This window comes from Branchiostoma lanceolatum, chromosome 5 (assembly GCF_035083965.1).
Source record: "Branchiostoma lanceolatum isolate klBraLanc5 chromosome 5, klBraLanc5.hap2, whole genome shotgun sequence".
In the NCBI taxonomy this organism is placed as follows: Eukaryota; Metazoa; Chordata; class Leptocardii; order Amphioxiformes; family Branchiostomatidae; genus Branchiostoma; species Branchiostoma lanceolatum.
Window position 1 is genome coordinate 25,147,698 of NC_089726.1, and position 17,318 is coordinate 25,165,015.

Here is a 17,318-nt window from a genome sequence, read left to right on the forward strand (position 1 = left end):
TGGTGTTTTTGTTTTGACATTCGGACATGAATAACTTGAGAAGGGGTCGACAGATCGTCGTGATGTTTGGTATGTAGAGAGCTCGGATGGTGCTTTACTTTATCAATGACTAATTATGCAAATAAGGAGCTAATTTGCATAATTAGTAAGGAAAGTTTTTTAACCCACTGCCTTTCAATGGGACATGGGAAAGTGTCAGGTCATGTAAACAGATAGCCTTGCATAAACGTACATGTAGGTCAAATAAATAAACTATTCTCCAAGCAGAGGTGTGGGTCCTGCTGTTTTTTGACGCATTCAGTTTAAGCATTTTTGTTCAACACGGTTGGCGACATACCGAAATAGGGACAAAATAGAAAGCCTGACTAAAAACACATAAAACGTGCCAGATCTATTCTATTCATATGTATTGACTGTACTATTTCATCATCACTTTCAACTTTCAACACTGCCATATCGAACCTTTGTGGCCCATATAATATCAACATACTCACATTTTTTCATGACCAGTTATATCATATATCAGCACACTCTACACATATACTAATCCTGTACCACCAAATGATTTTAACCCTATCTAGACTGGACTCATTCGCCCAATCATAACGTCCAAATGGTATGGTGCATGATCATATTTGCAGGGGGTGATAAGCACGTAAATATTCATCACTTTCCATTTTTCCATAATAAGCCTTGATTATTTGGCGAAGATAATGTGTTCGTGGAACTCTAGTTCTTTATGTTATCTGTTACGCTGGTATCACAATTAATGCAAGGAGTGTTGAAATCTTCGAGGATGATAACGTTGTCTTAGTTAATCTTAGCTCCAATTTCATATATAGACCTATCAAGTTCATCTAGACTATTTCCCTGGTCAGATGTAGTCTGTAGTATATACCAATCATTAGCGGTTTCCTTCCTGCAAGTTGAGTTTGTGTCCAAAGAATCTCACAATCTGTGTCTAGATCGGGTCTACGAATGACTATCAAATCATCCCTGTTGGTCTGGAATACACCTCCCCCGGGGCCAGTTTGCCTGTCTTTACGGTGCGCTATGTTGTTGCCAGGGGATATTTCACTTCTTGCTACATGTATGTCTAGATTGAACCATGACTCTGTGCCTGTTACTATGTTTGTAAGTGCTAACTTACAAAAAGAGATATGCTGGATCGTTAGGTCTGATGTCGCTTGAGGACTGTTTCTGAAATCGTGGAGCTCCCTTAGGGGCGGTTGAACTTTGTTCGTGCACTCAGTTTTGAATGGTCTCTGGACGTTTTTCGACTACCGACGTCCTCTCTCGGACTCGCCTCGGCCACACGCGGCCCTCCATCCCACCCGTCTCACGTTGCAGGACCGGCTCGCAGTTCCAATCCTGATTCCCCGCTTCTGTCTTTCGAGAACATTTGTGTTGCGTTCTAGATTTCTGCTTCCAAATTTAGTCCTTCCGATCATACTTTCCTGATTGCCTTTTTTTTAGACAATTGTTTTAGCTTGTTTAGTGTGCCAACACCCGTGCAAAACAAGAAGGAGGGGAATATCACCGAGGCTAGGAAATCCAAGCATCCCTCCTCTGTCCAGGAGAGTGCCCCAACTGAGATTGGAATACCTCTAAGTTTCAGTCTTCTCCAACAGTAGGAGACAACGAGCGAACGTCTAATACGGAGGACATGGAGGTTGTCCAGTAAGCCGATGACCTCCAGTCCGACAAAACACAGAGCCACCCCAAGAAGGTGGGAGGTAGGTGGGAAGTACACCTGAGTCCCAGCCCCTTCCAAATGATGGGGTCAGCGAGTGGGTGTCTGATGATACTGCAGAGGATACCCGGCCAGCAGAGGGTCTCCAGCTCAAACTGAATGAGTCGGGTGATCCCAGCGCGGATGAATGACCAGACAATGAAATTGGGTCCAAACGACCTCTCCCATTCAGCCGGAGCGATTCCGACGAATCCTCTGAATCTACTGTGTCAAGACTTAACGAAAAAAAAAAAGTCGGACGGAAAAAAGGTAAAGAAAAAAGCAGAAAAAAACGTCGGATGTGACCACTACCAGGGTCCCTACTGACAAATATTGGGGGTCTCACAAGATTCAAGAAAAAAAAAGCTGTCCCTTCTTCCTCCCAACGGACAAAAGGGAGGAAGCTGAAGAGTGCTACTGTAAGTAACTAACAAGATGTTCGAAAACCCACTGACAATTTTCTCGTTCTTGCTCCATGTTCTCTGTTTTTGCGCCATGTCCCTGCAACCTGGAACAGACAATGTAACAATCCAACCCATGATTACAACGCAAAACCATATTATACATCATAATCCCACGTCAGATACGGCGGAACTGTTCTTAAACTCAAACTCCTGGTAAAAAACCTACTGACCATAGTACACCTGAATAGTCGAAGCTTATTTCCCAGGATAAATGAATTCAGGTCGTTGTTGTCTACGGTGTAAGTATATGCGTAAGCGAGACTTTGGTAAGTGACGACTTGCAGACAGAGATATAAAAGCCAATAACAATTTCTTAATCAACTTTACATACCGACCGCTATCTTCAGATGACACGTTTAATGATCTTTAAAAAGATCAAGTACAGCAAACCACAAACCAAATCAGGCTGTTAAAGTCAAATTGGGGGACTTTAACGCGAAGAACAGCAACTGGTTGAACAGCAACGCAACTGACAACACAGGCCGGCAACTAGAAAATATCTTCCTGAACCATGGACTGAAACAGTCAACAGTTACCGCACTTAATCTAAAACTATGCCGGCTCAGCGGAAAACGCCTTGTGTGGTCATATGACAAAGCAAACAGTCAGAGTCTTCATGAACACATCGAAAACGCACCTTGAGACATTAATTATATTTTCATCTCTATGAAGGACTTCTGGGATTCGAGCTATAACATATTCACTGCAATTTGCAAACAGGCTCGCACAAACTAATTTCGGCTCCCAGAACAGCAAAGCCATGGATACATTTGAACAAACAAGTCAAAGAATCAATCCGTCGAAAAACCGTATCCACTCCAAACAAAACGGGTTAATACAGACGTAGCCTGGGCTACCTACAAAAGACAAAGGAACCCTGTGACCTCCCTGACAAGAAGGGCACGTGTAGGAGCCTCAGTTGAAATCGAAAGGCACTTAGGCATCCTACCACCGCGATTGCCACGTTCCTTCAGTGTCTTGCCCGATATACCCGAGTATTGACGTGATTCACAACCGAGTCCATTTTCTGGTTGCTATCTGAGAACTGTATACCATCATTTTTTTCGTGGCTTATTACATGTATGAAACCCTACTCAACTGTGGGCGAGATTTACTTGAATTAGGGAATCTTCATCATTTTGAGTGGTTGTATTCATTCATACCTTGCCATTTCGGCCATTTTTTTTCTCGATTTGACCTAAAAGGTCACTTTATTAACCCTATCAAAACTTGGGATGGATAGGGGGTTGGCTTAAAATGCCTGCGCTAAATTTCACGTCGTATAATTGCCGAACGACGTGTGTAAGGACTACCAGATTTGGTGACTATTCCCAAAATTTAATTTGCAACAATACGTTTATAATCATTTAAGTCCATCATTTTTGTGTCACCCTGACAACGGGTTTCTGACCATGGGCGGAAGGCCAAGAAATCAGCTATTAATTGAAACTGGTGCCGAAGTTCCGAACGTAACCCGAAGTGAAGTACTCGGTTATTACGATTTTAAAAACACCTGTAACAGTTATTTACTTAAACCATACAAATTGTAGCATAAAATGCTAGGAACATTCGACTGTTCATAATTACACTTCACAATCAGATCGATTCATTAAAGTTAAATAAATTTTTACCAACTGGCGACTGTGTATTGACTTAATTAATGTAATTTCATTGTCGTCGCCGAGTATTGATTGAATGACGATATCTAATAACTGCTGTGTTTTTGCGTAACAACCTCATAACGAGAAGAATAAAAACGAATATTTGAAAAAAATTACAACAACCTCAAAAATTAGACAAACGATGTTATCATGGGTACCGATAGACAACTTTTAAGGACTATTCATTGATGAAATCAGCAAACCACATATACCTAAGAATTCCAACGTATCCGTAACTGGCTACTTTACAACTTTAGACGTTCATCGCCCTTTCAGATATCTTCACTTTACTGTCAGGAGGTTTGGCATTGCAAGCGAGAGCTTTGAATAATAGCTGGAAATGACTTCCAACAAGGTCAGCGGCACGGTAGAGGAACCACAAACGTCGCACACAACCACAGACGTAACGGCGATACCGAGACCACGTGAGATAATGATCATGGCTTTGAGGGATTCCCAGACCAAAGCGACAGTGACAGAGAGGGTTTTGATACAGAAAGTTTAAGCTTCAGTGCTTCAGCGTACACTCTATGGAGACCACTTAGAACATATGGCACACCTGACAGGTTCACAAACATGTTCAGAAATCTTTACGAGGGATCAAGTTGTTATATGAAGGTCGACCAGGCTATACTGACAGCTTTGATATAGCCACTGGAGTAAGACACGGGTGTGTTCTATCCCCTCTGCTGTTCATTGTCACCATAGGTTATGTTATGTGTAAAGCCATTGACAACGCAAATTTTGGGCTAGTCTGAAAAGGAAGAAGGCTTCTCACCGACCTTGACTTTGCAGACGACATTGCCTAAACAGCCGAGTCCCATCAAATTCTCCAAGACATGACCACCAACACAGAGACAAATTCAGCCAATGTAGGTCTGAGGATTAGCGACAACAAAACCAAAGCAATGCAGGTTGGTGAGCCCCCTCTCAAAAAATCGGCAAAAATGATATTTTGTATTGAGATTAAAGGATAAAGTAACGTCATCGAATGTCAGTTACAAGTTAGCTCATAGGACTTGAGATCGAAAAGACCCAGGATCGATACCGCGTGTGGATTTTCTTTTCTTTCCTTTTAAAAGTCCATGTAATGTATACAATGCCTTTGTCTTATGATCAGGACTTCATAGATTCCAAACCCAGCCTTCAATTTTTTTTCCACTTTTATAAGCTAAGATCAGCTTTTTCAAAAGCACTTAAGTGCTGCAACTTCAACATTACTTTCCCCAATTTGCCTTTCTCTATCAAAACACTCCTTTCCCAATATGACATTATTTTTCATTAACGCAACAGCTCTTGAGTGAATTTCTTTGCTAGATTTTACTTCAATGATAGAAAAGGGGAAAAAAAAACATTTCAAACTTATAAACCTAGACAAAACGCCGGCTTTTTTTAAAAAAAGCACTTGCTTGAATACATCTCAATCTTTTCCTACTTACATAAAATTCTCGAGTCAGTCCAACTAGCATGCAATGTGTATGATCATGTCATTGGCCTTTGTATATTGTTTGTTCTCTCACTCTCTTCTTTTTTTGCCTTCGCAGCAAGGAGAAGGGTATATTTTTGGTCGGGATTTGTGGAGTGATGGTGTTTGCGATAAAAGTATTGATAAAGACGGATGTTTTAGATTTTGGGCAGGTAAGTTTCTGTTGGGGAGACAAAGGTCAACTTTGAAGATGGGCCTTCTGGGGGGTCCTTTGGTGCTGCAATGGATATTTTGTGTTTGCCGGTCTGTTTGTTGGTGGCATAACTCAAAAGAAATTAAATGGATCGCGATGAAATCTAATAGGTTGTTGGGGGTCAAGAATGGTCAACTTCGAATTCGAAGATGGGTCCCCTGGGGGTTCCTACAGTACTAAATTCCTACGGTACTACAATGGGAAGTTTTTTTAATCTAAATTTGGGTGGAGGATGATTCAAGCAAGGTTTGGTGGATCTTGTTTTGGGCAGGTAGAAACGTTTAGTGATAATCAACATCATGAGAAGCATTGTATGCAAATCATGTCCTTTATAACATGGCCAATTAGTAAACGTTTAAATTCCCTTTTAATGTATTATTTTGTGATGGATGGCGACCTAAATATGAGGACACCATACGGACAGAGCGACATATATGGCTTGGATTTTTGGATCAACATGTGGACAGTACTAGTGCTTTTCACAAGACATATGACACTGAGAACTGTGACATACAGAGGAAACCGATTGATATATCGATTATATAGATACCGACATGGTTTGCTTAATTGATGAATAAACGCTATTATTTCAAGATGTGAATGACGTTAATTTGATACTTGCATTCGGAAGTTTTAAATGAACGTGAACATCTTCATACATTGAGTATGCAATCCATATCACACCTTTCAAACACATCTTTCATACAAGTTAACACCATTCGACGAAGTTATGGGATCGCCGAACTGTAGTTTTGCTCTGCGTTGGCATCATATTTCAATATATATGACCTCCTTTCATGGCATATAGACTGCATATGAATATGACATATATTGCCTACTTTATATGGTGAAATACGTACCATTAGTTAGTTCTAAACGTCTAAAAGTCTAAATAATACCTATCACCACTACACCGACGAAACTAAACAACAATACCTTATTGTCGCGTCATGAGCCACATCAAGCCACAAACGATCCGAGTGCTTACCTCAATCGAAAGTGTCCAGTCCTATTCTTTGTGAGTGATTCCCATAAATGCTTGCCCATTAACTTCGGCTTGTTCTTGATCCTGTTGTCGTATCTTTTGTTTCTATATGGGTTTAAATCCAGCACATTTTCTGGAACGTTCGCAATCCAACACGGGTTTTTGTAGCTTGGGAGCGTCTTGTGTGGGATGGTTGTAAACAACTATGAAAAAAAAAAAAAGACATATAGATTTCTAGAATCTTTCTCCCGCAATACTAGCCTAGAATGATCCGATTTACCGATGTATGCAACATAACAAAACCATGACAAAATGGCTTAAATTTGTAAAAGCAAGCAACATACATGTAGCATTGACAAGTACTTCTCGGCTGTCCTGCGTGGCCATAACTTAAATAATAGAGTCTATCATTTTCCCAAGGAGGCTGATCTTACCGACGTAAACAAGAACAAAACAAGTTGCCCGAGACCGCGATTTACCGAAAGGTGTTAGCTTAGCTCTCATGGTGTTTTCAAAAACCAAGCATCGATAATCCACCCATAGTTTACCAAACGAGTATGACTTTAGTGCTAATTGGCATTGGTACTCTGGTTCTTTAGCCTAGGCAGACATAACTGAGGCAGAAAAAGATTACAACCAGTCCCAACCTCCACTCCCCCGCCAAACTCTGGTCGGGTGTCGCGATCTTTATCATTCAGCTTCAGTTTGGCAAACAGCTTCAGTTTGACAATTCGACGGGAATTTATAATGCACTTCCTCATTGACTTAACCCGAAACGGCCAATTAGGCCATCAACGACAAAACATCGCCTTTTGCAATTGGTTGTCGTTTCCCATACCATGTAAACACTGAAACGGCGTGCCGTGCGTGGAACGCTGGAAATAACAAAAAAGTACTAGCAAATTATGGTGTCTAAAAACACTTAAGGGACTTTTGACTATTATGGTATGCTACTTGTGCTTCGAATTTTCAGACATGGAGGTAAGTCGAGCATCAGAGTGAAGTGGCAGAAGTTGGTAGAAGTTACGATGATTGCCGAGTAGTTCTAAATGCATAAAATACCAACTGGCAAAAGTTAGGATGACGTCACTCCTAACGTCAGACAACATTGTATTTCTAACTTCTGCCAACTTCTGCCACCCCGGCCGCTGGCAAAAGTAAAGATGACGCCACTCCGAACTTTGGATAACATCGGATTTCATTTGATGGCTTGCGGAAAATCTCGACATTAGATATGACTTATCTTCTGCCAACTTAGGTTTTTGTTTCATTTAAATTTCAAGCTGCTAAGTATTACTGTTCCTTTAATAGTGCTAATTTTTTATCCTTTGCGGTTTACTGGTGCCATGTACTTGGGGCTTAAAATTTTCCGCCATGAGCTTATCATCAATATTTTTTGTGTGCCGAAGTAAGTACGGTAGTTGTTTTTTTTGCGTTAGTCTTGACCAGAGGATATAGCATAAACATTTCTTGTACTGTCCATCTGTAAACAAATATAAGTGAATAAAGGAACAGACCCCGTCTGTCATGTCAGTATTTAGCAGGGAACGAGAGTGTGCAAATCTCGACTGCTGTTATGCTACACCGTTAGCCGCTATTGGTCTATAAAAGCCGCGTTTGCTTTTGTTTAATGTGCATGCTGATTAGACAAAAACTATGCGAAAATGTTGCTAATTTTTCCTTAACAAATTTGACTCGTAACTTTTTTGCCAATCGTGTCACAGTTCATGGTTCAGTGTCTCCCTTTAGCGCACCGACACCCAAGTGAGGGTACATGTTGTTTGAATGGTATCTTTACAGAAATAATACCAAATCCCACGTCACTATGTTTACTATCCTCACTGCGCAATCATCGGATCATCCTAATATAAGTTATAGGACATTGCCGAAGTCGCGTGGAGAGAACCGAGTCCCCGCAGGTGGGCATTTCTTCTGTATCAGGGTTAAATCCAGAATTATCGTTTTAATCTCGCTCTAATCACTCCTCCTGGACCTACACTGAATGGTCGGCCCCAACCGTGCTCTCCGGTGTTGGATGTCTCCGAAATGAAAAGGCCACAGTGATAAGGGGCGTATGCCTTATATAGTGTTTGTTAATTAGGATATTTCGGATGACCAATGGTAGCGCAGTGTAAATAACCCTCGAATGAGGTTAAGATACGGGTAAGAATCTCTCAAACCTTAACCTTTTCAAGCGCTTTTTCCATTTCCCTTCTGTCAACTTTTGTTCCACTTCACTCTTCAAATGCGCACTATATCCTCCTATCCCTCTTCCATCTGATTTGTATATGTGCATGTATCTCTCAACTTTGCTCCCAATCTTTAGTTTTCACTTCGTCTCTCGCAAATCATGGCCGTTACTGACGGATACAGGCGGAACCAACGTAACGGATCCGACTAAATCCACACCGGAATATTTCCGGAGCAATCCGAAAATAAGATATTTTAGACGTATACGGAGCCGTACACTGTAGAGAAATGACACAGATCCTGACGGATACGTACTGTATGTATTTGCCACGGATACAGACGGATCCAACATACAGACTTTCTACAATCTTGTACATGTTTTGAATTAGAATATGTTCGTATTTGCGACGAATATGTACAGATCAAACACTCAAAGTTTGAAAGAATGGTACATGGTTGATTATTCATAAATACGCGTGCATTCTCAATTTGACGATGCCCAAACATCATTATTCAATGACTGGAGGTTGGGAAAGCCTTTTTAAGCATTTCTAAGTTCAAAAGCTATCTAATGCAATACGGACGTACTATTTGGCTGAATCCATTTCGTTTAAGGCAGGCTGAGGGACATTCACATACTCAAAGCACCACTGCATATGCAAGTTAATGTCAGTAAATCGGGGTGGTGTAAGCACAATGTTTTGACAAATTATAAAATGTATTGCAATTGACACAATCACATCATGGTGGTAATATTAACTGCTGTATAGTGCCCTTGGACCAAAATTGTCTACATGTTCTACTAAAGTAATAAAAGCCTCTGTGGCCAGCTCTTCGTCTAAAAGCTATCAGATACAATTAATTTCAAATACAGAGGTTGAAAATAGATAGTAACATTATACTGTCACCATGATGGCATGCCACATTTTAAACTTGAGTAGTATATGTCTTGGAACTGCATGTGTATAATCGTCCTTTCCCCATTCTCTGACTACATCTGAGTAAAATTCTTCGAAACACTCTTGGTAAGGTACAGGCAAGGCTGATTTCTTCTGTATCTGCATGTTGGACTCAGCTTGGAAAACCTGTTACTACATGACAAAACGAAATGATGAAGATGTATCAATTCACATGTTAAAGGAACATGTCACGAGATTTTGACATAACTGTGATGGTTGTGCTTCGTTTAATCACAGCAGTTAACGAAAAACAAGGGAAAATGGAAATTCAGCATGCCTGTCTCAGCTAACATTCAAGTGTACCTATGATAGACTTTAGCCTTACCAAAGGGGCATGAGGTACTCAGCAGTGGATCTTCTGACAGCTGAGACTTTGGGTGGGAGTTAAAAGTGCCCGCGCCAACTTTGACATCGTATTACTGCCAAACGATGTATGCTTGGACTACCAAACTTGGTGCATTTTCCTAAAATTTTGTTGGCAACAATTTTATGATAATGGTTTTAGTGTATCATGTTTTATGGTGCCATGACAACGGGTTTCTGACAGGCTTTTTTGCAAAAATCACATTTAAAAAAAAAAACAATGATACTTCTCGGGTTTTCTTGCACAACTTCACTTGTTTTCCTACATGTATAACATCATATGTAATAAGATGTAAATTTCATGATTTAATATCTATAATTTATGCGAATTTGATTACCAGTCAAAATCCAAGATGGCGAATCCCACGGGATCGCTAACAACACATTACGTCAGTCTATAACGTCATTTTGACGTCAACGTACTTAACATTGACGTCGTATGCCTTTGGATACCTTAAAATGAATAACAAACTGTTTTGTTAAATACCTTTAGATATTACGGGAATTCTCTATTTAGCCAATAAAATCACATCGATGACGTCATAATTACGTTATATTACGTCATAACGTCACCGAAATTACAGGAATTCTTAAACTTGATGTGAACATCATTCCCTGCAAATCTGGTGATGATACATCATACCGTTCGGAAATTATGAGGGGGTAAGATATACCAAAAAAGCCCAGTCTGGATGTGGTTAAATTGAATACTTAGAGCGTACATTTCTAACTTAAATATGATATTCATTAAACAGCTGTAACTGGATATAATAATAACCTAAAACACTACTGCTTCCTACCTTACTTTACAGGATCACTATTTATTCCTCAACTGTTTGCTGTTTCGTATCTTAAACCCGAAACGAATGTCTGTTGACCATTGGAAAATATGAACGACTTTAAAGTTAGGAATGGTAGGTCAGCTAGGGACATGTCTGTGTCATGCGATGGTATTTCAAGAACATATTGGCAGGATAACTGAAACGAGTTAGAAGAAGAAATTTAGTAAACTATACTTACCATGGGGCAGTCCTCCTAAATTTCAAATCGAAACCCAACCGGTGGTACAATGAGGGAGTGTGGGGGGGGGGGGCGACGAATGAAGATGACAAAATCATTCCACGCGTTAGAATTGGCAAATCCATGAAAAACGAAAGATCCGATTAAATATTGTATCTGTATATGAAACATATCAAGGATCCGGAATTGTCGGTTCTGAGGAGCATCGGATCCAATCGGAGACGTTGCGTATCTGCTATATGATGCATGATTGCGGATCCGCCGGACTCGTCATGATCTGAGGTCATTTTGTGCAGTGTGTATTTGATGTTCAGGATCCGAACTTTTCTGCCATATTGACAAATATCTAAAAAACGAAGGATCCGCGCAAATATCCTCAGGTACAGACGCATCACGGATCCTGACGTGTACGGGGTCGTAATTGCCGGATCAGAGGTGTACATGGTATTTGTCCGAATTTGCTTGGAAACGTTCCGTATCCGATATGATGCACGATACCGGATCTTCTAGATTCGTCAGGATTGGAGATCATACAGTGCATCGGGTGTATCTTTTCGTCAGGTTCCGAAGTTACTACCGACAACCAAACAATCCGAACATTTAAGACAGTGGCAAATATTTAAAAACGAATAATTTGCGCAGTTATCTTTGGGTATCCGAGGCGCATCACGGATCCAGACGTATACGGCGCCGGAATCGGTCGGATCTGCGGTGCACCTTGCCATCCGAGCAGTGAACTAGGATTTGTCCGGATTCGCTCGGAAACGTCAGTATCTACCATGATGCCCGATTCCGGATCCGTCGCGGATCCTCCAGGATTCGAGGCCAATTCTTGCAGTGGTGGCTTAGGCGTTTGACAGGTAGGAGAGGTACGCTTAGGTGAAGAGCTACTTTCCGATAATGGGATGAATCGCGACGGTGGTAATGGTCTCTTCCACTGAGGGATTGTGGTCAATTTCGATGATCAAAATATTTGTTCGAGTTTCAACGAGGCTTCGAACAGGACAGCGCTTACCAGACTTGCTCATTCGAGGAAATATCAGAGGTAAGGTAGGCTTTAGTCTCACGCGGTTTTCAAGCCTTGTCGGTAAGGAACGGTTGACGTGTTGGAGGACGATTCCCTTGCCATAAACCCAACTGTATCTTCTTTGCTGAACTAAAATGCATTTTGGTTTGGAATTAGCAGCTCCTACACTGCACGAAATGGCCTCATTTCCCGGCGTATACGTACCGGGATTTTTCTGTATTTTTGTCGGATACTGACGGATACTGACGGATACCGGCGGATTCGACGTAACGGATCCGACTTTTTCCGCACCGGGATATGGAATATTTCCGGAGGAATCCGAAATAAGGTATTTTCGACGAATACGGAGCCGTACACTGTACGGAAATGCCATAGATCCTGACGGATATGTACAGGGATTTTTTTGTATTTACGTCGGATACTGACGGATACTGACGGATACAGGTGGATCCGAGTTAACGGATCTGACTATTTCCACACCGGGATATGGAATATTTCCGGAGGAATCCGAAAATAAGGTATTTTCGACGAATACGAAGCCGTAAACTGTACGGAAATGCCACAGATCCTGACGGATACGTACAGGGATTTTTCTGTATTATGAAGAAAATGGTGAATACTGAGGGATACAGGCGGACCCAACAACGAATCCGTAACGGATCCGACTAAATGCTTGCATTCCTAATTTAACTATACCCAAAACATCATTTTGAATGACAGGAGGTTTTGGAAACCCTATATGTAACATTATTTCATATTTCAACATAATGCTTTTCTAAGTTTAAAAATTATCAAATACGATACAATACGGAAGTACTATGTGGCTAAATAATCCATTTCATTTGAGACAGGCTGAGGGACATCCACATACTCAAAGCACCACTACATATGCAGGTTAATGTCGGTAAATTGGGTTTGTGCAAGCACAATGTTCTGAAAAATTATGAAATGTATTACAACTAACACCATCACAACATTGTGATAATATTTACTGCTGTATAGTGCCCTTGGACCAAATTATGTTCTAAATATTCTACTAAAGTAATAAAAGCCTTATTTGTGGCCAGCTCTTCGTCTAAAAGCCATCAGATAAAATTATTTCAAATACAGAGGTTGGAAATAGAAAGTATTATACCGTCTAAAAAACTCCCATGATGACACGCCACATTTTAAACGTAAGTAGCATATGCCGTGGAACTGCATGTGTATAATCGTCCTCTCCACATTTTCTGACTTCATCTGAGTTCACTTCTTTCATGCACTCTTGGTAAGGTACAGGCAAGGCTGATTTCTTCTGTATCTGCATGTTGGACTCAGCTTGGAACCAGTTCCTATATGATAAAACCAAATGATGAATAAATATCAATTCACGTATTTAAGGAACATATATGATATTGATCAAACATGAACAGCTATAACTGAATGCAATAATCACTGAAGCACACTACTGCCTCCTCATAAGTTCTAGTTCACTATCCGAAAACTGTGGTATCTTTGTGGGACAAATACTTATGACATTTTCTTCCCTTCCATTACAGGATATCTTTAATTATCTTTCCCTCAACTGCTTGCTATTTTGTATTCGAAACGTTAACCAAACACACATGTCTGCTGACCATTGGCAAGAATGAACAAATTGAAATTTTAAATTTCCTAGATCCCAACGCCGTAAAAGGGCAGGTCGGCTGGAGAATTCTTATGGGAGGATAACTGACGTTAAAACTAGTTAGAAACAGGAATTTTTCAATTTGTACTTACCAAAGGGCAGTCCATCTATATGACGAATCAACTCCCTACCAGCTTTACAAAGGGGGAGTGGGGCGACGAATATTGCATGCACGAAGAAGACAACGTCGCCATTCCGTGCGTTTGAGTTTACACCGAATTCCCTTCGACTCTCAAGCCACTCAAAAATCACTGGTTGACCATGGCAGACTCTGGCGATACCATGTTAAGCACAGAAGGTGATGAAACGCCGTTCTTGTCTGTGCTGTTAACCGAAAAAACGTTAACGTTTGTCGCGCCCAGAAGTGTCTTGTGGGTAATTTGGATATCCGACACGAATCCGTGTTCCGTATACGTCAGAATCCGAGACAGCTCATGACTTGCAAATCATCTGAACTTCTAACATATTGGAAAATACATTAAAAATGAAAGATCCGAGTAGATATTGTATCTGTATCCGAAATGTATCACGGATCCAGACGTAAACGGCATCGGAATTGCTGGATCTGAGGTGTTCCTGGTATTTGTCTGAATTTGCTCGGAAACGTTCCGTACCTGTACCCGAAACGTATGAATGATCCAGACGTATACGGCGCCGGAATTGTTGGATCTGAGGTGCATCAGATCCAATCGGAAACGTTCCGTGTCTGCTATAGTGTGCGATTCCGGATCTGCTGGATTCGTCAGGATCTGAGATCATGTTGTGCAGTGTGCATTTATTTGTCAGGATCCGAAGCAATTACCGACATACAAACAATCCGAACATTCCAAATATTTTAAAAAAAACGAGAGATCCATGCAAATATTTTCGGGTATCCGAGGCGCATCACGGATTCGGAGGAATATGACGTCGGAATTGGTCGGATCTGCGTTGACCTCGGTATCCGATCAGTGAACTGGGATTTGTCCAGATTCGCTCGGAAACGCCATGCGGCCCGATTTCGGATACGTCGGATCCGTCAGGATACGTGGCCATTTCGTGCAGTGCTAGTTTTGGAGACACAATATCACACCATGATGAGATACGGGTTTGGATTTAGTTATTTTCATCATCCTCAAGGCAAAATTAAACGAAGGTGTGACCCTCTGATGACAGGAATAGGTTTGGGGTTTTCACCTAGTCAGTAGAAGGAGATTTAAGGCAGATTCAAATGCAAATTGGGTGTTTGTGCCTATACCCGTCTGAGCAGATGATTAGGATGGGTGATAGACGATTCGTTTTGTTCGAGGTAAGAATGTTGTACAAAGAGTACACTTAGCATTACGGCAAGAACATTGTAAGGCAGCGTTATGCAGTTTATTTGTTTTATATCGGTTTTATTCCAAGCTTGTGTAAATAGAAACTTCTTCTATGATTATGGGCTTGGGGTTTACTGTGGTTTTCTGTCATCCGTCCGAAAAGGTGCTGATTAGGATGAGATGGGAATGGGATGGGAATGGGATCGGAATGGGATCGGTATAGGTTGTGACGGCTTGGATGAGTATGGGGGTTGTAGTTATGGAATGTCTACGGTCATTAAGAGATGTTGATATGAGAACGGTTATCAGGATAGAACGGAGTGACATAGGCACTGTCCCATAACTTATAAGGATTTTCCAATGATTGTGATCATCCGTTTAACGCATAAATTGATAAGATAAATATGTTGGCAGCTGTGTGCAAAGGTTAGGTGTGACAGGCCGTTCAGTGTAATTTAACCAGTTTTAAGTTGCAAGTCTGTCGGAAGTTCTTTGTCAAATAGTGTCCATTCCAAGTCACCGCAAGGGGTGTTATTGTCATAATTTAGAAATATTTTCAATTTATTGTGATTATTTGCGTAAGAGATTTGATACTTTTAAAATCCTTTGAATGTGATTTCAACTTTAAAAATCTATCTCAAGTTTTCTAAAACCTTAGAAATATTCATGACGTAGAATATGATATTTGCAACAGTTTCTGAATAATGGTAAAAGCATTCTACCATTATTTACAATTATTACAATTTCTTACCATTATTAACCATTATTTGTAACATCTTTATAGATAGGTCTGAGGGCTGGGAAAAAGGCAATTCACATATCCTTGCCAGGGAATTAGAGGCCAAAATATACGATTCGTTGGACACCATGTTGTTATGCTCATAAATATATTTTTAATAGACAAGTTTCTAATTGTTGAATCTAACTTGTTTTAATAGTCTATGGCGAATATATTTTGAAGACTTTTGCGTCAACAACTAATGCTAATTATCATAATTTATGCGGAAAATGAGGAGAACCCGCAGCTTCCTTTAAAAATCTACAATGCTCCACTTAACAGTTTCAGTGCTTTCAAAACCACACTGAAATTATAAGAATGTTACCAAATAAGGAAAAAATAATTTATGTAGAAAAACATATACATTATGCTTTATAGTCTGCCCTCTAGATACACACATAGACTTTCGTCATTTTTTATTCTGAAGATCTTTTCTGATTGTTATTTTTGTGATTCCTGTTGATATACTGATCTATAAATCTATTACATTTTGAAGTAAAACTTTAGTACTTATTTGTCTCATTGTCATAATTTATGCAAAAGAAAAAAATTACATTTTACACTTGCATTTTACATGTAAGAATTCGTAAAAAGCCAGTATCTTACATTTTCACGGAATAACAACTTATGATATTAATGATAACAAATGTCTGTTATTGGACAGGAATCTTTCATAGTACGTAATAAACAAAGCAAAGTCATCTCGGGTGCATTATTAATACATGGGCTAATCTCGGAAAAAAATATTGATATGGCACACATCAATACGCGCCTGGGGTCCAAACGAACCCTATACGTCCAGATGAGGGTTAAGGGTTTGTAAGTCCAAATGTTGTATTTGCATTACTTCGTCATACACAATGATGTTAGCTTTAAGATGCATGTTTGCAAAGCCAAGTTACCCCAAGTACGACTTATGTCAGGAGCAAATTAAATATAAATGACATCCTGCTTTGACATTTGCAAAGCTTCAAACAGCGCAAAATTTTGATATCTGCACGTTTGTAAAATATGATCTACTTCCAGGCACAAGAACAGCTGAACTAGTTACGATTAACCATATTCAGGTATATTTGAAAAAAGATGCTAATTTCGGTTTAACAGTGTAATTTTAGGTTTTCGTGCTAAACCAATCTATTTTATTTACATCAATTACATCATAATAACCTTTTTGCAAAACAATTCTACAAGGTACAAAGTATGGCATTCACTGGTACAAAGACTGGTACATTCTATTTGGCTAATAAGTCTATCTTATAAAATATGTTGTAGTAGTATGGGAAGACAATGGAATTTTATAATTTAATTAGCCAATGTGTAAACAGGCTTTTTCCCATTCAGATTCGTCAAATACCTGTTTCTTCAATGAATAAAATTCAAATGAACGTTTTCAACCTTATCTAACGTCAAGCCCGGTCTGAACAGGAATCAGATAACTGTTCTGCTTTTTTCTATTTTTCATATTGGATGATGGTAAAAATAGAATGTTTCGTCAA

General features: G+C 40.0%; 1 protein-coding gene and 1 long non-coding RNA gene across 3 annotated transcripts in view; both read right to left on the reverse strand.

Moving 5' to 3' along the window:
- The window catches only part of LOC136435829 (carbohydrate sulfotransferase 15-like), a 54,556-nt gene that overhangs the window by 33,157 nt on the left and 4,081 nt on the right, over positions 1 to 17,318 (reverse strand). For both annotated transcript variants that reach the window (XM_066429543.1, XM_066429542.1), the window contains exon 2: positions 6,525 to 6,724. In XM_066429543.1, coding sequence (XP_066285640.1) covers positions 6,525 to 6,583 — 59 coding nt within the window. In that variant the 5' untranslated portion in view covers positions 6,584 to 6,724. The remainder of the gene's footprint in view (positions 1 to 6,524; positions 6,725 to 17,318) is intronic.
- On the reverse strand, positions 12,898 to 14,914 carry LOC136434285 (uncharacterized). Its single transcript, XR_010755724.1, has 2 exons — positions 13,839 to 14,914; positions 12,898 to 13,411 (listed from the first exon to the last, which is right to left on the reverse strand). It is a non-coding gene; the product is annotated as an uncharacterized lncRNA (long non-coding RNA).